General features: G+C 33.2%; 2 protein-coding genes across 2 annotated transcripts; one reads left to right on the top strand and one right to left on the bottom strand.

The window, feature by feature from the left end:
- Positions 1–1,223: 1,223 nt before the first annotated feature.
- LOC111715965 (malate dehydrogenase, cytoplasmic) lies at positions 1,224–8,603 on the bottom strand. Its single transcript, XM_023491372.1, has 11 exons — positions 8,457–8,603; positions 7,626–7,697; positions 6,990–7,052; positions 6,452–6,544; positions 5,632–5,676; positions 4,988–5,077; positions 4,000–4,093; positions 3,296–3,423; positions 2,799–2,954; positions 2,248–2,362; positions 1,224–1,560 (listed from the first exon to the last, which is right to left on the bottom strand). The coding sequence occupies exons 1-10, from the start codon at positions 8,562–8,564 to the stop codon at positions 2,264–2,266; spliced, it is 948 nt and encodes a 315-aa protein (XP_023347140.1). The 5' UTR covers positions 8,565–8,603; the 3' UTR covers positions 1,224–1,560; positions 2,248–2,263.
- A 422-nt stretch (positions 8,604–9,025) lies between these two features.
- Positions 9,026–20,525, top strand: LOC111715964 (uncharacterized). The gene is made up of 10 exons (XM_023491371.1): positions 9,026–9,453; positions 10,346–10,614; positions 12,411–13,017; positions 13,274–13,332; positions 14,058–14,133; positions 14,247–14,305; positions 14,405–14,476; positions 16,100–16,252; positions 17,752–17,869; positions 18,708–20,525. The coding sequence occupies exons 3-10, from the start codon at positions 12,516–12,518 to the stop codon at positions 19,811–19,813; spliced, it is 2,145 nt and encodes a 714-aa protein (XP_023347139.1). The 5' UTR covers positions 9,026–9,453; positions 10,346–10,614; positions 12,411–12,515; the 3' UTR covers positions 19,814–20,525.
- Positions 20,526–22,324: the final 1,799 nt, after the last annotated feature.

The raw sequence follows: 22,324 nt of genomic DNA, 5'->3' as shown, positions 1-22,324 counted from the left end.
TAAATGATTATCTTCGCGATGTTGAGATTAAATTATTAATCATTCTGCAGTTTACTTGAGAAAAATCAACTCCCTCCAAATGAGTTCCCAATTGTCGATATGCAAAAATCGTTCCTCCAAATCGGGATTCTTGTTTTTTCTCCCCGAAAGTTACTTTTAACCCCCTTTAGTAAACTTTAGTAAACCATATCAATTCTATCAACAAAATACTTGCTGATTTTTTACCAACAAATTCTGCTTAAAAAAAAAAAATAATAAACTAAGATCATTAATACCTTGAATAAACAATCATCAGTAATATATTAAAGATTTACACCATTTGAGATAAAAAACTTTCAGGATTTAAAAAAATTAAAAATTGATTTTTTTAGACTGTCACCCCCGGGATACCCATAGGTTTTATCCAACGTGTATTTTCATGCCCCTATGAGACTTTATTCAAGCCAGAGGACTAGAGTCGACCGAACCAGGGTCGTAATGGTAGACTGCAACCCTAGGATTGCAATTTCTATGCCAAGAAGTTGCGGGTTTACAACTCCGAAAACATTAATGAAAATTTGATTTCCTAACTCTCAAATATGTGTTACAAAACGGATAGATTTTACAGTTTTAAAACATAAAAAAGGTAGATATTGATGTAAATTCAAATATTATATTTTGTTAAGCGGGAAAATCTCCGTAAAATTTGTTAGGAGCTAAAAAATTACATTTCTCTTCAAAAAAGGCTGCAATAAATATATAAAGGAATATTGCATTGACGAGGCTTCCCCAGACCTTGTTGGGTCGCAAAACATCACGAGCGTAGCGAGGGATGCTTCATCGCATCCCTATTGCCTACTTATAGTGAAGAAATAAAAAGTTATTAAAACCATGATACAAATTTCTTTGAATACAGTGAGAACAAGAAAGTTTTGGAATGAGAATACGACATTGAAGCATTACATAAGTTTATTCACTGTTTCAAGAGAATGGTTTTACTAATTTGTCTTAGTACATCGCTTTAACTGTTAAATGAATCTGTTTACAGTCAACATTTGCTATGTCTATTTGTCTAATGTTAATTGGAATATTTAAAGTCCTAACTTAATTTCAAAAGTCGTCTTATTCAATGGTTTTCTGGCCTTCTCCCTCTAATTTCAGCTTTTTATCCAGAAAGGAAATCGACAAAATAAAATAAAGAGATAAAATTGAAAATTAAATTTATTTTTTAAATAATATCATAATCATATTTCAATATTAAATTTAAAATCAAAGAATTAAATGATAAAATAGATTTGATGATTTCTATAGTAACGACTACGGTTCACAAACAGGCACGTGGTACAAAACCTGTAGTGCACTGTACATTGTACATGGTACAGTAAACTTTAAGAAGATGGTAAACGGCAAACATCTACAGTTGACATATTAAACAAATTGTACAATGTAAATAATCAAATTATTGCTCGCAGTACAGACGAATGCGAATCGATGATGAAATGCAGTACAGTTTACTATGTACAGTAAACACTATATTTGTACAGAGAACCGGTTTCACATTCTCAAACTACAACTTTGCGCCTAAAATAAAAAATCAATTACTTTCATTATCAACCAGTAAAAAACCCCCCACATATTTACAGAAAAGTTCAACTTTTCATCTTTCAACAATAATATTGTTTAACAAGATTCTTCACTCCATCATTTCAAAATATTTTTTTAAAAAACACCTCAAAAATTATTTAACCGCTCCTTCCAAAAAGTTTTCACGAAATATGGAACTTTATTTCTGGGAATAACATTTTTATTTCCCTACAACCCCTTAACCCCCCGCCGCCGGAGCTCGTTTCTTGTTAATGGTCGACTGGAGGACATGTTATCGTGTACCAACACAGGATGAGACTGTAAAGACGACCCAAACTCTTTAAATATGACGATTTGAAGCTAGGGTTTTGGCTTCTGCCTTCAATTTAGGCAGAGAAATAAACCAGTTTTGGTCTGCAAGAAACCGTGAATCTAAATTTAGCAAAGTCGTCTCAGAAGTCTCATCCTTTGTGGGTAACAGAATCAGATAAAGAATCCTACGTCAGATATCTAGCCGTCTTACCAGACTCCTTCAAAGTACGTCGGTAGGACGGACATTTTTTTAACAAGAAACGGGCTCAGGAGGAAGGTTATCTGGCTTCATCAATCAATCAATCAATCAATCGTTCGTTCGTTCGTTCGTTCGTTCGTTCGTTCGTTCGTTCGTTCGTTCAATCAATGAACCTGTTGTGCCCTGGCTTCATGCTTGACAGACCGCCATAGCTTCATCTCTCTCCTCGCAGAGCTCAGCACCAGTCAGAGCAAGCTTGGACTTGGCGAAGTCGGACAAAGATAATCCCTAAAAAATTCATAAAATAAAAAGTTTGCGCTTTGTGCCACCTGAAATAAAAATTAAGATAAATACCCCTGAGAACCCCTTTTTATTAAGATTAACCAAAAAAAACTATTTGGCAACAAACTTTGGGCAAACCAATTAAAACAACCTGGTGGGGCGGGTCAATTAATTAGAGATTTTATTTTACGAACTTTTTCATACTAGAAAAAATCTTTACACTAATAGATACAAGTTGCCAATAATTTTAAAGAAATCGAAGTTAAAATTTCCCAAATTAACTGACAAATATTTTTTCCTTCGTAGCTATATCTTTTGTTCTGCAAGCATCAAAAAAAGAAAAAGGTTGCAATTATCAGGTCCAATATCAATTTTTACCCTGCAAATTTTCGAAAATCTTTATTTTTTAATTGCACAGTGGGTGAGGTTAGTAAGGTCAAACCTGCACAATAGACCAGGCTCCGTTCTTGACAGTGATCGGGAAGGAGAACATGACTCCGACAGGAGTTCCATAGGAACCGTCGGAGAAAACACCCATAGATACCCAGTCATCCTCAGGGGTAGAGGAGAACAGGGTCTTCATATGGTCACTAGCTGCCTAGATAGATAGATATAAAGATTAGAGATATATAGATATATAGATATAAAGATAGATAGATAGATATAAAGAATAGAGATAGAAAGATATATAGATAGAGATAGAAAGATAGATAGATAGATATTAGACATAGATAGATGAAAAGGTGGATAGAGATTGCGTAATGGATAAATAGATAGATATATACTCGAGGAGCTAGATAAATAGATAAGTAGATAAATAGATTGCTAGAAATTGAATAGTAAAAATGGCAATGACAGCTGGAAAATAAAAAAACCTTTGCTACCGACATAGCAGAGCTTAGCTTCCTGGTGGCAATGACACAATATAAAATAAAATACCTTTGCCGCTGACATGGCTGAGCTTAGTTTCCTGGCGGCAATGACAGCTGCTCCTCTCTTCTGTACAGTTGGTACAAAGGTATCCTGGACCCAGGTATTATCCTTGATTAGTTCAGCTGCTGCCTGACCTGTAATAGATAAATATAGTAAGGGACTGTCCGCTTCATTTCTAGTGATCCTTCATAAGCTACAAGCCTTAATCTTGCCTAGGCAAAAGTAATGGAGAAATCCTTTTTCTTTTGAGAATTGATCATTTTCCATTTAGATCTCTTCTTTTAAGTGCTGAAAACAATGCTTGCTTTTTCGTTGTTTCTCAGAGAAAGGGTAGAATGGTTCCCCCAGATAGATACCTTTAACTGTAAATGTTCCATATCTGGGAACTGTGGTTCCAGATAAATACCTTTAACCGTAGCATGTTCCATATCTGGGAACTGTGTGGAACTGTGGTTCCAGATAAATACCTTTAACTGTAGCATGTTCCATATCTGGGAACTGTGTGGAACTATGGTTCCAGATAAATACCTTTAACTGTAGAATGTTCCATATCTGGGAACTGTGTGGAACTGTGGTTCCAGATAAATACCTTTAACTGTAGCATGTTCCATATCTGGGAACTGTGTGGAACTGCGGTTCCAGATAAATACCTTTAACTGTAGCATGTTCCATATCTGGGAACTGTGTGGAACTGGGTTCCAGATAAATACCTTTAACTGTAGCATGTTCCATATCTGGGAACTGTGTGGAACTATGGTTCCCCCAGATGGTTACTTTCTTAATATCATAAACAGCAGCTCCGGTCTGAAATTATATCTCATTCAACATGTTTTTATGACTTGAAAATCAAACAATTGATCCAAATAAATGGCACAGTTAATCCCGAACTAAGAAAGGGATTTTTCTTGTGTGGGGGAGAAAAAAATAAATTGAAAGTCACGCATTTTTATTATTAATCCTTTTTCATAATTTTTGTCCAAAAAAATATTTATTTCCCCAATTCATCATGTAAAACCATAAAAAAACATATCTAACTTCTAGGAAAAGAAAATGATGTTAAGGGGGGGGAGGGGATATAAATAGATAAATAGATAAATAGATAAATAGATTAATAGATAAATAGATAGATAGATACTATATAGATACCCAGATAAATATAAATATTGACAGATAGACAGATAGTTAGACAGACGTCAGACAGTTACAACTATAAGATTACAGATGTAAAGACAGAAACAGTCACAGACAAATGGAAGAAGAGACAGATTAATATACCAGCCAAATACGTCATGAACACTCATCTTTTTTGTTTACTAAGTGTACTGCAGATTCTAGGAGAAAAATAAAATAAATTAGTCTAAACAACACTGGGTTGATTTATGCACTTTTTGTTAAACAGAGAAATGGGTAATTTTTGTATTGTAAACCTCGGGATCAAGACTTGAGGGTCAAGACAAGCAGACCTACGATATCGCGTGGTGGTTTTAACTTTATATTTGAGGGATCATGCATTTAGCCTTAATTTCAAAAGTGCCTCCATTGGATATCGAGATCATGTAATCAAGATTAACGCTACTCCGCACAAAAGTTCCGACCTTTGGATGGATGAATTAGCAGTTTAAGAATATGTGTTCTAAATATATCAAATTTCCCCATATCTAATAGTCATTATGATTTATTTTCTTTCAATGATAATTATAAAAGGATTTTTCTAACCTTTGGTATGCTAGGAGCGTAGTGAGAGCAGATTAGAGCATTTGTGTTGGCAGGGTTTCCTACAACCATCACCTAGTACAATCTAGGTTAAAGGGTTTCCTACAACCATCACCTAGTACAATCTAGGTTAAAGGGTTTCCTACAACCATCACCTAGTACACACTAGGTTAAAGGGTTTCCTACAACCATCACCTAGTACAAACTAGGTTAAAGAGTTTCCTACAACTTGCAGATTTCGGCTACAAAAACAATTGAGGAAATTTAAAAATTTTGACAAATTTTTTATCAAATACCGGTTTAAGAAGTACAATTGTGTTTCGGGAATAAGAGCCATTTAAAATAATAACAATCCCCTTCAGAAACAGAACGCGATTTTATCTCAATACTATATTGATGGCACTTACTGTCTTATTAATATTTATTAAAATATTGATTTTCATAATGATCAACTATACAGGTATTTTTTTTTAAATCACCTCCCCCCCCTCCCTCCTAAAGTAGCATGTTCATTCAATATGTTAGCTATTTCCAATTTTTATTCCTTCCTGAAATCTTATAAAATGTGGAAGGGAGGTGAGGGTGTAATCCTCACAATCATTTACCCCTGTTTAAACCCTGTAGTATACCTTCACGGTCTTCTTAGCAACCTGATCCAGAGCCTGTCCTTGAACCTACATTACACAAATTCAACAAATTGAAAACTACAAAATTACACAAATATTGTGAGTATCAAAAAAAATTACGCAAATATTATAATCGAACAAGAACGTCATAAAAAAATCACGCAAATATTGTTTTCGAACAAGAGCGTCATAAAAAATTACGCAAATATTGTATTCAAAAAAGAATCATATTAAAAATAGGCACATTTTGTATTCGGACAAAAGCGTCATGACAAATTAAAGCAAATATTGTACTCAGACCAGAGCAGTAAAAAAAAAACTGTATTCGGATAAGAGCGTCATGACAAATTAAAGGAAATAATATATCCGGACAAGAGCGTCATAAAAAGTAGCGCAAATATTATATTTGGACAAGAGCGTCATAAACATTTACGCAAATAATGCATTTGGACACGTTATAAAAAAACTACACTTAATATTGTGATCGGACAAGAGTATTAAAGCACGATTACGCAAATACTGCTTTCGGACAGCAGGGTTAACAAAACTACACAGACTTGACTTAGAAATAAAGAGATTTACAAATTTTTTAGCGTCGTGATTTCACATCCACCATCTTTTATCCATAGAGCACGGGGGGGGGGCACAGTTGTTTATTTCAGGGGATCAGGGGGGGGTAACTGGCTTTTGTCCCAATCTACCTTTTAAAATGCATAAGCCTTGTGTTTCATAAATTAGAATGGTCAATTTAATTGCATTTTGAATGCATTTCATTTACAAACATTGTATCAATTGTAGCTTGCAATGATTTATTGGGATTTACCTTGAAAATCTTAACATTAGCTGCAAGAAGGTCCTTCCTCTCCATACCTTCCTTCCTAGGCATAGCGCCGACCAAGAAAGCTGCGTCAATATCCTAAAAATATCAATCAATCAATCAACCAACCAATCAATCAATCAACTAATCAACGAATCAATCAATGGGACCCAAAGTTTTGATTTATTGATTGATTTATGATGTAGTTGATGAGAAGATATTTGCATCTACTATTTCTTAAAATCCAGTCTATTTATATCAAATCTTTGTTTTCTTTTATGTTTGTTTCTACATTTTGTCACTACATTTTTATTCTATTTGTATTTGACACCTATAAAAAAGGGTTAATATAAAAAATGTTTAGGATTTTTAAATATGATAGCCAATTTTCTTTTTGTTCTTTTTACCATGAACTATGTGTATTGTGTATTCAATATCAAATAACTATTTATCTATTATTTCATGAACTTATTATTGTTCATTATTCTCTATTTCCATGAGTTAGAACCAAAATGCCAGATCTGAAGAATAAAAGGATTTTTACCTTGAAGGCAACATTGGGATCATCGGTAGCAACTACATCCCTCACCAGAGGCATTGCACAGTCCTTAACAAATAGAAGTCAACTAGTGTTATGCGTGGAATCCCCCTCTACTCAAATATCACCTCACGGCCACCCGTTACTATGACAGTCCTAGAAATATACAATATTTAACAAGAACGTAGAAATAAAACTCTCCTACTCCTTAAACATAACCCCCCCGCCCTTTAATAAGTTATAAGATTCTCTTAACTTATTAGAGGTTAATTGTATCAGGGTAGTATGTTTCCCAATTCCTCAAAAATAAACCGCAGTTCTGGATCTTTAATAAACCCCTTATAGAAAGTATCAACATTAAGGAAAAACTTGTGTCAGTTGAAATGGTCTGTAAACGTAATTTCAAGTGGCACTGCATTTATCATGTCCGATTCACAACAGTCCCATTAAAAGTGTTGTGCATTCAAGAATGAATTGGCAGAAACAATGGAATAAATTGTCAGAATTCACTTAAGGCTAAAAAACCGACAATATCTTCTAATTGAAAGATTTGAAGGGTACCTTTGTGGATCAGATAAGCTCCTCTTTAAATGGAGGGTCACTTGAAATTACGCCTACAGTCCCTTTAAGGACGACGTCTACCTGAATCTCCATAACAACTCCGTTAAGAACTCCCATCATTGGAGCAATATCAAGGAGGTGAAGAGCCAAGGGCTGGAAATATATATAGAATATAAATATTCTTTTTAAATAAAATGTGACTTATTATAAACTGAAATATAATATAGTAGCTTGGGAGCCCAGCGCTGACAATGTTACTTATAGTTACTCCCGCCGTTTAACCGCACTTGGACGATTTTACCGGGAAACTAAATTTTCGCTATTAAAGTCGATCCACTCAACTTAGAATTATAAAACGAAGATAAGAACATTCCCGTGGGCATCCCGAGTTCCCCAATCAAAATTTGAGGCAAAACGGCCCAGATATAAATATATATTAAGTAGTAATCTCTCTTTATATTGATGTTCGATCATAACTCATGAACCCCTTGACCGGATAGCTAAGTTTGATTGTGATACTTAGAAGAACTACGGAAATGAGTGTAGATTGGTAATTCTAATTCTTGAATGGGTGGACTTTTGTAGGAATAACTCCAGGCAAAGCTGGGCTCTCAAGCTAGTAAACATATACAGTAAGACTTATATAACTGTGGAATACGATTGTTAGGACTATAATTATGATTTTAATAGGCCATTGAATATAAAACACAGCAATTGGGCAATGCACTGCAGTCAATTGATTATCAAGCTAAATTTAAATTTAATTACATTACAATTGCATCAAATACACATAAAATTGCTTCAGCAAGCTTTTTCTATTCCAAAGCTTACAAGGTCTTACGGAAGGTACATTTTTAAGATAAATTTACAGAAGATCCCAAGAAAAACATAATAATTATACAGTTTTATTACCTGATCTTCTCCGAAGACATATCCACTAGAAATCTGATAGAGCAGAGAATACGCAATCTGACCAGCGGCTCCGGTCACGGCTACGCGAAGGATGGGTTTCTCAGACATTTTTAAATCTTTTAAATTTTCAAATTTTTTAAGATTGAAAGAAAACCACACGACAAAAAAAGCAAAACGAGTGACACGACTTTACTGGCTAATCTTGATTTAGCATATCTTTTCAAGAATTAAAATTAAGTCAGATATATTTTCAGCAAGTGTCAAGTGCGTTTTTTCATTGAAATAAAGATGGATGATAAACATTTGGCAGTTGCGGTTTATGGAAAAGTACGGAGCGCAAATTGTTTAAATCCCGCAACATTTTAGTCCAGAAATTATGGCGCTCAATTTAAAAAAGAGTTAAGACGACATCCAAACTAAAAAGGTCGAATTGGGTGGTGTATTTTTCGACCTACACATGTCCGCCATACTCCACTTCTGACCTACGCCAAATCCGCTATACTTCATCTGTATGTTCTTATCACTCTAGCCTTTCAATTTTTAACTGATAAGACGTTTTCTATCTGACGCAGTCTTGTTATAAATAATAATGTGTAATCTAATTCCATAATAATGGGGGATGAACTGACTAAAAAACTGACTTTTAAGTTTGGAGGTGGTGATGAAACCAAACTTACTACTCTTGAGGCAGCTCTGAGGTTTACTGAAACCTATTTTTCCAAGGATCTGACCTCAACAAGAGTACAAGTTCCAGAGGAGAAAATTGATTATGGGCTTTCCACTGAAGTTGTAGCAGATATGAGTGAAGGTGAATGGAAAGCTAAAGCTAAGGAAATAAACGATGAAAAGGAGAGAGAAGCATTTAAAAAGTACTGGTCCCAGTACGAAGGTGGAGCTAGTGAACTTCTGGTATGGAGATACATTTCAAGAATTCCCGAGTCCATTCCACTAGCTCTCTTCCACAACTTTGACCTTCGCATGTTTCGACTTTTCACAGGTAAGGTTTGGTATAATTATTTTATGTTTCATATTCTGATGGACGACCAGAGATATGGATAACTGTTTGATCCATTGAGTATCAATACTAAAGTTATATAATTGAAACAGAAATAATAAATTCTGATTTAAAATTTTATTTTATTATAATGGTAGATAAGTTTGGAGTTAAAGGGAGTGTTTGTAAAAAATGAAAGCGGGTAATGGCTGAATGTGAAATGAATCTGGAATTGATTGCCACCCATTTTACTATATTTTTTATAGATGAATAAGTATGAATAAGGATGAGAATAATCTTAATCTTCTCAGTATTACAAATCCTCGAAAAAGCGGTCAAAATGTTCTTCATGAAGAAAATTACATATATTGTTTTGAATATAATCTACAGTGATAACCAGAAAACTCTGGAATAGGAAGTCGACTTTTAAACTCAAGTTATGACTTTTATTAGCGCATTGAACATGAGACACGGCAAATGTAAACAGACCCATTTTACTTAATAAGTAATTTTATAACTTTCAAGTAAAGCTATATGCTGTAAACAACATCAAATGCACTTTAGAATTCCTATAATGTCGTCTTCCTATTCTACAGTTTTCTGGTTATCATTGTAGAATCCTATTAGAATTTTTTATTGCAAAAATTAAGGACCAGTTTGAAATTGATTTAATTACAGATGCAAAAGAAAGAAGTAAAATTGGTGGAGGTTGATTTTAATTTTTTACAGATATTGCAAACACGCCCGTTCAAGAGAGTGTTCAGAAAATATTTGATATCATAAAACAAATATTTATATATTAAAGCTTTTTACAAAATGAAACCAGTGCATACCTTGAATATTTTAGTTTTAGTTAAGTAAAATTAACTCCACTAATGCCCAGCATATTTCCTAGGTATGCCTGCATCTTCAAGTGCTGGTTTATCTAAGGAGGATAAAACTGTTCACCACCTTGATCACCAAGAGTTTGACTTCTTGTTGATTCTCCCGGAATACCGGGCTTATTGCCATCTTGAAGTCAAGGCAGCTGTAAATTTCAGTGGTTCCTGTATTGATCAGCTGGAGAGAGGAAAATGTTTCTTCAAGATGGTTCAAGAATATCTGGGAGAAGAAGAATACAAGGATTGGAAATTTATTCCAGTTTCAGTCTTTCCTAATTCTAAGGTAAGGCCGTAATTTATTGAAATTTACTTATTTTGATTGTATTAACCTTCAAATATTCCTGAATTTGAGATTAATTTTACACATTTTTTTTAATCTTCCAAGTATATTTTTAACTGATTTTATTTTTAAAGCAGTGACTTTTTTCTCTGACTGCTGTATCTTCTTTTTAGATGCTCATACATCTGTTTTCTGTTCCTCTCTTTAGATCTACGCATTCTATTCCCTTGTAGACAAGGGAAAAATATTATGACACATATTTTAGCTTTTTTTTCTCCCATAGCATTACGCATCCATGCAGAGGTGTCAAATTTCTATGACAAGTTAAGTTTTAATGTGGATTGATGACACAGCTTTTTCGTCCAGTGTTTAAATTTCTTATATCTTCTCTTACAGGTTGGGAAAATAAAAGTCACTGCTAAGCGGGGTTTGAAAATTCCGCATTTACAATGACAAATGGGATAAGAAAGGTTGGGCAAGGAGTGGATATTTTCGACAGAAGAATTCTTGATTCTTGTAAGAAAATCATCTCGGACAGTGCTTTAGAATACAGCCTTGTCAACAACAATCTTTTCCTTGCAGCCAGCAGAGTATAAACTGGTATTATAGTGCATGGTGCACAACCTATTAGGATTTTACTTTTTATGTTTCCATTTTCCTTGTTTCTGGCAAGAGGGAGGGGGAAGAAAAGCATAGAGAAACTAATCCTTTTCTGCACTATTATTTTCTTTTTTTCCAAGTAGGGTGCACTGCCATGTTATTCCACACAGGGTTCTGTTCAGCCACAAGCCACTGGAGAGAGTTGTAAAAGAACCTAACTGTTCTGAGCTCCCTTAAGATTTACACATTGAACCAGATTCAATCAAAAGAATTAACGTCTTTCCGAGGAGTTTGAATACTTAATAACAGCTAACCAGGCTTGTTATTAAGGAGTATATTTAAATCTGCCAGTAGCAAAATCTGGATCCAGCTAGGTAAAAGACCTTCATTCTCCAGGTTTATACAGGGTTAAAAGATTAATGCAGGCCTTTAATGTATCTTGTAGTTCTGTTTTTTCTTTGTGTGCAGAGGTGCATACGGGGGATATTAAGATAAGATAAAGTTTCTCTAGTTTGTCATTTTCTCTCTCTCATGTATCTCTGAATACTTTTAGAAGCCCCTAGGAAGACCCAGTTGTTGCTTCTCTAAAAGAAGATGTACTCCTAGTTTATAAGATAGAACATATATATATGAGATCATCTTTGATATTTGGAAATACATAACGCTGCAGCATGGTTCTTGAAACAATGACCACATAAATCTACTAGTCCCGCACATTTAAAAAATGTGTTCTGACTGTTGTTGTGCTTTTAAAGTTACTAAAATAATGAAGAATTTGATAAAATTTAAATTTATTAATTAAACCAAACTTGTCTAAATCTGAGTGAAATTCTCATGTAATTTTGAAAGCACCATAAAGAAAGTCCACATTTTGGAAATGCCAGGAATAGTGATATTTTGTTATTATAACTTTACTTGTAAAATAAGGTTGATAATAAATACCACAAATTACTTCAAATTATCTTCATTCCATAATTTTTCATGTTTTTGTTTTTGTTGTAGTATTTTTCAACATTATGTACAAGATGTACATTTTCTTATCAAGACCAAACACCCCTGGCCAGGACTTTACATAATCTCATACCAGTATTTACCCCTAAATAGTATATTATCTAGACCAAACACCCCTGGCCAGGACTTTACATAATCTCATACCAGTATTAACCCCTAAATAACTGATTTCACAAACTTTACTGTAGGGCAAAGTACCAGAGAACTTAAAGAAGTACTACCCAGATCATCTATTTCTGATTAAACCAGATTTAGAGACAGGAAACCTGATAGAGAAGTTACATTAAAGCTCCATGCTTTGTTTGAGCCGGCTTATCCTTTATCAACATATCCTTAACTCCAATAAGTTTATCCTGTACCCCAGACAGTTTACTGATAATACATACTCAAGATTAGTTTCCTTTTATTATGCAGCAGCACATTGCACCAAGATTAAAGGCTCTGGAACCCTGTCTCTTGATACAAAAGATCTCCTGCAAGAGGCAACAAGGAAGTTGATTGGTGGGAAAGAGACTAACTCCATTGGAACAGGTGCAGAGTCTTTAATGCCCTCAATTCTTATTGACAAAAAGAAACCTAAGAAGGAAGCCTATACATTCAAAGATGTAAAGGAAGCAGGTGCTGTTGGATCTGTCCCCAGCTTGATGTTCTGGACCCCAGACCAGAAAAAGATATTGTTTGAGCATCATCCTAGAAGCATCATCTATGGACAATATGGTACTGGGAAGACAGTGCTGTTAACCGAGAAAATAAAAAGGATGATACAGAGTGTTATTGATGATCAGGACAAGCCGGGTGAGAATATGTATTTACAACTACTTTACAGGGAAGTTAAGGGAATTTACTTTACTGCAACGGTTCCCAAGACCCTAAACATTCAGAGTCAGTTTTATTTTATTATTTTTTCTTTTGTTGGGGGGAATCAAGGGACTGTAATGTTGGTCAAAAAGCAGTAAAATGAAAAATTTTATTTTATAATTTTACTTGTTCAAGCATTTTTATTGGGTATTTTTAGATTTATAAGATTATCTTAAAATATTTATTTTGCCAGATCCTGATGATAGAGAATGTGTTAACAAAAATGAAGAAATTAATTGCACTCAAAGTAAGGTATAGTCCACAATTTCTCACTACTATTTCACTATCTCTTAAACTAAACTAAAAGAATAAAACTCTTTTAAAGTTATTTTGATTTGTTTAACAGAGAATTCTTTAAACAATATTCTATTATGAACTTGAAATTCTCCAGGGTTAAACTTAAAAGATAAAATTTTACTAACAATATGAAACTCAGTAAAATGGCAATTCTTTTCACTTAAAATTTAGATTCTTTCCAAGAACTTTTACTTCATAATGTAATATTGATTTTTTATTTGATTTTTTTATTGCATTTAAATACTCCTATTACATAATTTAAAATTTTCTTTTTTTTAAATAGGTGACTTTTAAACTTAAATAAAAACTTCTTTGATAAAGAATAAACAAATCCAGCCCTCAGGGTGTGAGTCTGGTTCCAAGCAAAGTTTGGTCCAAGCCGTGCCGGTTTGATTGCTAATTATAAACTTGAAACCCAAATAACATACAAGAATGGAAAATTTAATGGTTTCTTATATTTCCTTTATACAGTTTGTAAGGCCTTTTTCTGAAATTGTAGCCAATTCGAATTCATCATAAAGTTGAATGATATATCTGAAATAATGCACAATTATTGCTGGCAACTTGTATGAATTACATTGTTATCTGCAAACTTCTAATCGCAGTTTTATGCTGAAGATTTAATTGGATTTATCAAAATATTTATGGGTGTATTTTCATTAGTTTTCCTTTAATTATAGAACTACGGTGACAAGCAGCAGTGGGATCAAGACTGCATTGGGGAGAAAATAAAGGAGGATTGGCATGACGAGCATGGTGAGTAAATATTAACCAAATGCTTATTCTATTTTATTTAAAACATCTTTCAAATACAACTTGTATCAATACATATTCCAGGAGAAAACAGCAGAAAAAAGGTTTTATTCTAGAGTCTGCTGATAGGGGTAGTGATGATGAAAGAGAAGAAGTTAATTTAACCCAAGATGAGGTATACACAATACAATCCACAAGTCATCATTCAGAGTGTGAATTTGAAAGCAAGACAAAAATGAGATGAGATTTTACAGCTTATTGTTTTCAATCTTAGATATATCTCATGGAACTTGTTTTTTCCCTGCCAGTGATGGTTCGTCTTTCTAAATTTTTAAAGAAACTTGAGGTAAAATCTTATAGGGTACTATATAATGAGACCAATTTTACTTGTGTTTCTGTGAAAAAAATGTATATAAAAAGTTTTCCATAGTGGTGTATAGATGAATTTGTCTAAGGAGGGCTAATATACCTTCCATGTCACAACTAAATCTCACGTAAATCACCTCCCTATGCCCCCTTTAGTAGCATGTAAGTTATATTCGGTATTTTTTTAACTGCAAGATAAAAATAATCTTGTTTTTATTGTTAAACCTTTTACTTTATCAAAAATTAAGTTTTCTATTTTATAATTTATTCACAAGCTTCAGACAAAACTCCTCGCACAAAGGATTTACAGAATATTTAGGACAACATTTATAAGTGTAAGTATCTTATATAGGATGGTATAATACAAATGATTTTTTGTATTTATTTTAACCCAGTGATTAGGGCTTAGGATTCACTTCATTTTGATCCAGATCAAGAGACTGGAATTGCCATAAAAACATGAATTGGTTTATCACAAACATTCTGTTTATTTAAGGAACTAATTTTTCCATATAAAATAACAAAAAGGGGTTACATCTATCTCAGTACTTTTATCCTTCACTTAAAAAAATACTTAGAGTGTTTTCCTTCAGGGTAAAAAATACTGTTCTTATAACCTCTTCTGATGAAGAATTCAACTGGGCAGTATTTTCTCTAACCTATCTTTTAATGATTAAACGTTCAATTAGACCATTGATGAACCTTCAGATTTAAATTGAGAGATCTACAAATATGCATGTTCTGGAACATTCAATAACTAATCTGAAATTTTCAAAAAGAATAGTGAAATTATAAAATCTGAAATCAAGCTCCCAGCTGAGATGAATCCCACTGCCTGTTTTAAATGCATTATCTCAACTAATATCAAATAAATTTCAAGTTGTTTCAAATAATCATTGAAAATACTTATACTTTTAGCTATATACTTGACACTCATAAATGTAAATCAAATATAAACTATTAGCTGACAAAGATTATTCCTATAATTACCGTAGTTTTTATTTGTCTCAAATAGAAAATTGGAATGCTCGATCACACCAGTCCTGAAGCATGTCTCCACAAAAAAAAGAAGTTGTATGTGATATTCTACTATTTTGCCCAATTTTATAGAATATTGTACATTTAGGAAATTTTTCCTTCAATACTTCTGTAATTATTAAAAAATATTAATGATAAAATGTTGGTGATTAAGAGATCTCTTTAGATACCAAATTTGTCTTACTGGGATCAAAATCATGAAGACAACATTCATTCAATGGAATATTTTTTCCCAGTCCTATATTAAATATGTAGCTAATAACTTTTAGAAAATTTTCTTTTTGATCTAATATAATATGTAATAACAACAAGGATAAGAAATATAGCTCTTTACACTAAATAATAACACCAATTTATAGTACAAGATTGTTTTCATGATAAGACACCTTAAACAGATATGATATGAATTGTTAACTACGTTTTTGATTCTGGCTACATTAACTTAATTTAATTTAATGCCACAAAATTTGTTAAAACTTGTTGTCCCCTACCCACCCCTTAAAAACAGTAAAAAACAAAAAATTTAAATTATATCTATTCATTTTTACCCCATTCTAATATTAAGGTCTTGCGTGGTGAGACAGAAGCAAGGGGGATTTACATTTCCTGCCTTAGTCCTAATTTCAAGGAGTGTTACGATTACAAGGGGAATTATATTTCTCCAATATTTAATCTGCTGATGAAGGAAATGTTTTCTGAGTTATCAAAGGAGCTTGAGGTAAGGATAGATATTGTCCTTGAAATTATTAAATAAAACTTTTCTTTTCTTTTATGATTTTTTGTAATGTATATGTGATTTTTTAAATTTTTTGATAACCATGCTGTTCTTGGTTTAATTAAAAAATATATTTATTTATATATATATCCCATATTCCCAGACATTTGAGAGTTTCCTTAATACCCAGATGTTTGGAAAATTTCCTAAAGCTTAATAATTTTTAAAGAAAATTGGGAATCTGAAAAAAATTTCCAAACGTCCAGGCATCTGGGAATTTTTTCAAACATCTAAGCATTTGGGAAATTTCCCAAATACTGAGGCATTTTGAAAAGTTCCCAAATAGACATGTATGTAAGTTTGACGTAAATTGAATGAACAACTTTCCATATATATTTGTTAACACAAATTTGAAATAAAAGGAAGACGACATTCTGTGTAGTATATATATGCAGCCGTAATGTCTATAAATCTATGAATCCTTTTCCTACATGCATTAGTCCACATGTCACCCTCGCCTTCCGGCTTCCCTTGCCACTCTCTACACCTCCCGGTACTCAGTCAGCCGAAAACACTTGAGATGATCACAACTCAGTCTCAGAGAGCTACCCTGGCTCCTTCATGTTGTTAATATAGATACTTAAGCAGCAGCAGACGATGCCTACATCCAGCCCATCAAAATGTTCCAAGAGTTCTAACTCTCCTCCACAAGAGGATACTCACCNAGGACGACGACTTTTAGACTGAAATTATGACTCTAAAAAGTTCAATGAACATGAGACACGGCAATTACGTAGTATATACTATACTGTATAAAGACCAATTTAAAAGTGATTTTATAAGTTACTATTTAACCTATTTGCTTTGTAACAACATCAATTAGACTCAAGGATTGCTATGCATGTAGTCTTCCTTTCCACAGTTTTCTGTAGATGAATTTATTTTGAGACATGGCAGTCAGGATTTATATTATTTCATGATAATTCACAGTTTTAGTATTACTTTAAATACAGCTACACCAGGAGCACATTCTGTTATTCTGTAGATAGTATTACTTACTGGTTTTATCTTTTACGTAAGTTTAAAATGTCAAATTTTTCGGAACACTATTCCGTAACATTCCGTAATTCCAGAACAACGTCCCGGAAATTTTCGGTTTACGGGAAAATTTTTTTCCGGAATTCCGGATTTCCGGAACCTTTTCCATAATGGAAATGGAAAAAATTTCCAGATCATTTCCGTATGTAAACCGTAACCCGGAATTCCGGTGGAAACCCTAATCTCAGTCAACCAAAATTACAAAATTCTCAATTATCCTGAGGTCAAGTACCTGGATCAAGCAGTTATCCGTACCTTTTGTCATCCAAAAGATTAAATTAATCCTTGTTAAGGATATCCTGTCGATCTTGCTTTTGAAAGAAAAAAAGCAGAAATATTGGATATCATAAAAATGCTTAAAAATCCTAAAAAACTTAGTAATCATAAGAATGTGGAACATCTAGATCAAGACCCAGCAAAAGAATTTGGTTGAGTTCTGGGGTGCTGAGGATATCTGTAGGGAGATGGGTATTCCCATATTTGAGAGTTATTTCTACTCTGTGCTTCCATGGTTTGTAGCAGGTATTTAATCACAATTATATAAAGTTACTAAATCAATCATTCAAATGATCTGTATTGCTGATATATGGATTGGACTTATGACCAATTAAATTTATGATCTGCTGATAACAAACCGGTTTTTAGTCCATTTGATTGTTAGTACATATGAACAAAATAAAAAATAATTATTTTCAAATAAACTAATTAAAAAAAATTAATATATATATTTCAACTAGTCATCAGAGTCCTAGCCCAGAGCTCGGCTCCTCAGCCTGTTTTAGCCCCAGTGCACGGCCCCATAGCCTATTTTAGCCGCAGCACTCGGCCAAAAGATTATTGTAACCCAGCCTAATCCTCAAATATTAAGATTAAATCATATAATTTTTAAAATAAAAACTAGCTTGGGAAGTCGGCGCTGCCAAGGTTACTAAAAGAAACAATTTTACCAGGAAACTGAATTTTCGCTATGAAAGTCGACCTACTCAACTTAGAATCTAAAACCAAGCTAAGAACATTCCAGTAGCTCTTGTGAGTTCCCCAACCAAAATTTGAGGCCAATCCGTCCAGGGGTTGCTGAGTTATGATTGGACAAACAAACAACAAGAAAGACAAACAGAGATTACAATTTTATATAAATAGATACATAAAACTTGATAGCAAGTAATTTTTTAAAGTTAAATTAAACCAATGTTTGTTCAAATGGACTATACTTTAAATATTTACTTAAGGCCTCCCTCCCTACAATCCCTTTTTGTGTGGAAGATCTTGGTAGTATTTCTATTTCAATTCTCGGTTATATGACTGCTTTGATTTATAAAACAAATACCTAAACCTTATAAATATATTTGTATATTTGTAGTGAAGGCAAGCAAACAATGCCTGGTGGTGGTTGATGAATATGGAGATGGTTTTGGCGCTAGAGTTAGAGAAGGTAAATACTGTTTATCCCCGGAACAAGAAGAACTCCTGAGGTTAGATAAATTCAGCAAAATAGATGCTAAAAACATCATCATATCTATAAACCCAACTCTAATGAGAGATTCTGAACTTTATAATGGATTAAACATAGACAAGACATTTGAAGTTCATTTTATATTGCATATATTAAGGAACTCAGGAAACATATGCAAACATTGCATGGATTATGGTTATATTAATTCAGAAAATAGTAAACCTTCAACAGTACTGGGATATAAACCAGAGCTGGTTTGGGGGGATGTGGATAATCCTAGTTATTACAAGGAATCCATAGATGCGATTATGAAGAAAGCAGACAAATTTATTTGTATCAGAGACAACAAGTTTAATTTCTCTCTCTTTGAAGAACAGCTTAATGAGAGAGATATTAAACTGTTCAGATATGATGATGTAGAACATGATTGTGATAAATTAAAGGATTTTATGAAATCTGATAGTGGTTGTCTGTTAACCAACCATGAATTAGCTAGAGGAACTGAGTGCCAATCCCTGTTATATTATCAGGATGGTTTCTCTAGTTTCTCTATGCTACGGTGTACAGTTAACCTTGTACAATGTATCCCACTGGGTGTTGTGCAAGTGGTACCCCAGGGATCAGGAGTCCTCATGATGCAAGGAACCCCGGGAGATCCTGCTGTATACACCCAGCTCCAGGTTGAGTTAAACAAGACACCATATAACAAGTCTAACAAACTTGTTTTCTTTCTTAGTGAAAAACTCCCTCCAGGAGTAGAAATAATTAAGAAAGAATACAAATTTCCAAATTCTAAGAAAGAGTTTGATGAACACCTTGATAGTATAGAGCAGGGTTGTATAATATATTATTATGAGGAAACAAATATGAATTTTCATTTATATACCCAGCTTGGTGAATGGTTGGAGGGAACATCAGTTCCCCTCATATATTCATATTATTGTTCACCATACTGTGTAAACATAATCTTACATTCACCAGGAAATCCCTTCATACGTAGTTTATATACCTAGCGATGTAGGTTAATGAAATATGATGTAGACATTTTATTTGTTTATCTATCTCTTTATCTCAAAAATTTATACTTTATTCTATGCATGATGTCAAACTTGTGTTGTCATAGAGGCAAAAGCTTTTTGAACTTCTGAGTTCCATATTTATATTTTAATATATTTCAAGACATTATTAATTACAAAAAACTGTTCAGAATAATGTTTAAAAGAATGTGTTTTAAACATTTCAAATTGAAGAGAATTCATTAAGAGTATTTTATATAATGTAGCAGGAAAGTGATGTGTTGATCTTTCCTGCGATCATAAATGGTTGTTTTTTCCCTCCTGCCATCATTTCCCTCCTCCCCCCCTTTTTCATCATTCCTTTCCCCTTTTCCATCCCTCCTTGGATCTAACGGATTTATTCCTGTTTGTGTTTGAATTCTATAAATAACCCAAGCCACGCGGAGAAACCGAAGCCAAGCTGAAAGTTCTGTTACCCCAGAGGCCCGGGGCTGGTGAGCTAGCCGGCCAGCTCCCGGGATACTAGGGTTAAGCTCTAGCTCAGGGTGGAGCGAAGTCTGGGGAAAATAGTCAGTTGAAGATCAGCTCCAGAGTTGTAACAATCCACTGAAGTTCTCCCTGCACTCTGTTCCATTCTCAATTCATAATATTTAATTCGTATAGTATTTTCCTTTAGTTTTTGTATCTTTGTAAATAATAATAAATGTAAGAAAACCGACTCGTCGAATATTCGGTTGAAAAGAGTAGTTGCATTGATTTCTTTATTCATTTTTCTTTCATATGTAACATGGTGATAAGTTCAAAAATTGGAAGCCCAAATAGCAACACTCGTTTTTGATAATATTCGGCGAAATAGTTTTCCAACATTTCGGCTCACCCTAACCAAAATGCTGGAGTACTATCGGTAGTTTGCGCGGAACGCGGCATTGAAAATAGACGCCAACTCATCTTACACTGCAGTTACCTGTTACTTTTCAAATTGTGAACATTAACTAATTAATTCCAAGGTAAAACAACATTATTTCTATTTTGTTTAGTTGCTTANTTTATCAAACCCTATGGGTCAACATCCCTTCTACCCATGCTACTAGCACCCAGAGTTAGCGTCAGGTAGACAGAATCGGGTTTTTAGCTTGGCATCATTCTGTTTATAAATATTTTTCCCTGATGAGATCGTTAAAAGATCATAAAAATTCTCGATTCTACTACAGTATAGTTATTGTGTTGAATTTTTCACTCTCAAGTTTATTATCTCTAGATTATGAGTGGACTTCATAAGTGAAGATTTAGTGCTGTTAAAGTGGAGTTTGTAAAAACTTGTTTGATTTGCAAGCTTATGGTAAGATAAATGGATAAAAGATCAACCATCATTCCGCAGAAATCAAGGCCGAGACCCAATCAAAAATATTCGCCTATGGACGAAATTTTTTTGAGATCTAGATATTTATCATCCCCGTATCGAGATAATTTTAAGGATACAAAATTGTTTATATTATTTTTACAAAAAAAGGTTGTACGATGATAACATGATAATACAATTACATTTTTTGTATTTTAGTTTATAAATTATTTAATTTACGGATAAGTTTTTTCTATTTTTCTTTCTAAAATTCATATTAAAATTTGTTTCATTGGAGACGAAAATTTATGTAACAATTGATTAATTACGCTAGTCTAGTGTGGATCTGGATAATCTGGCTTTAAAATAACATCATATTTACATACGATTGCTGGAATGTCGTCTTTCTGTTCTATTCTTCTCAGTCTTCCTGAATGATAACCAATTTTGGAATTTTAGATTTGGGACAATCAGAATCCGAGTTTTTTTTCGCTAAAAATTGTGTGAAAATTATCCCGGAAATTGGAAGGTAAAAAGTGAAGTGTGCAAACTGATCAAAAATAAACAAAGTTCATGAAAATCAAAAATTTTTCTTGTTCAATATGATTTTTAAAAATTCGAATGAAAGTATCTTTATTCTTTAGACTCCCAGAAAAGGAATTGAGTATTTGTCACAAACTTAAATTTTCTAATTCCAATATTTTTACAACCTGATGGTGTAAACCTTAGATATTTCAAGCTTTAAATATTTGTCATTGTCAGAATTCATAGTTTGAAATATCTAATGTCAACGACATTGAGTCGCAAGGATATAGGGGTTAGAAAATCAGGGCTTGTGGCAAGGACTCAATTCCTTAATAATATCATTATTTGACAGAAGGAGTTCCACTTGAAATTACATCTACAGTCCCTTTAATAAGATTTAAATTATATCATTAAACAATAGATTTTTATTAATATTATATTTAGAAACATCCGAGGTTAACATACGAAAATAAGAACAATTATATTGTATAAATATGATTTGTTATGAAAATGTATAATTCTATCAATTGTAAACCACTTATTTTAAACTTATTCAATTCAGTATTTACTATTTTAATGTAATCCATAAGTGATTTTTATGCATCCATATGTAATATTATTTATCCATATTTAATCTTTAATAT

This window comes from Eurytemora carolleeae, unplaced genomic scaffold (genome assembly GCF_000591075.1).
Source record: "Eurytemora carolleeae unplaced genomic scaffold, Eaff_2.0 scaffold1922, whole genome shotgun sequence".
NCBI lineage: Eukaryota > Metazoa > Arthropoda > Copepoda > Calanoida > Temoridae > Eurytemora > Eurytemora carolleeae.
This window is presented reverse-complemented; position numbering and strand designations above follow the sequence as displayed.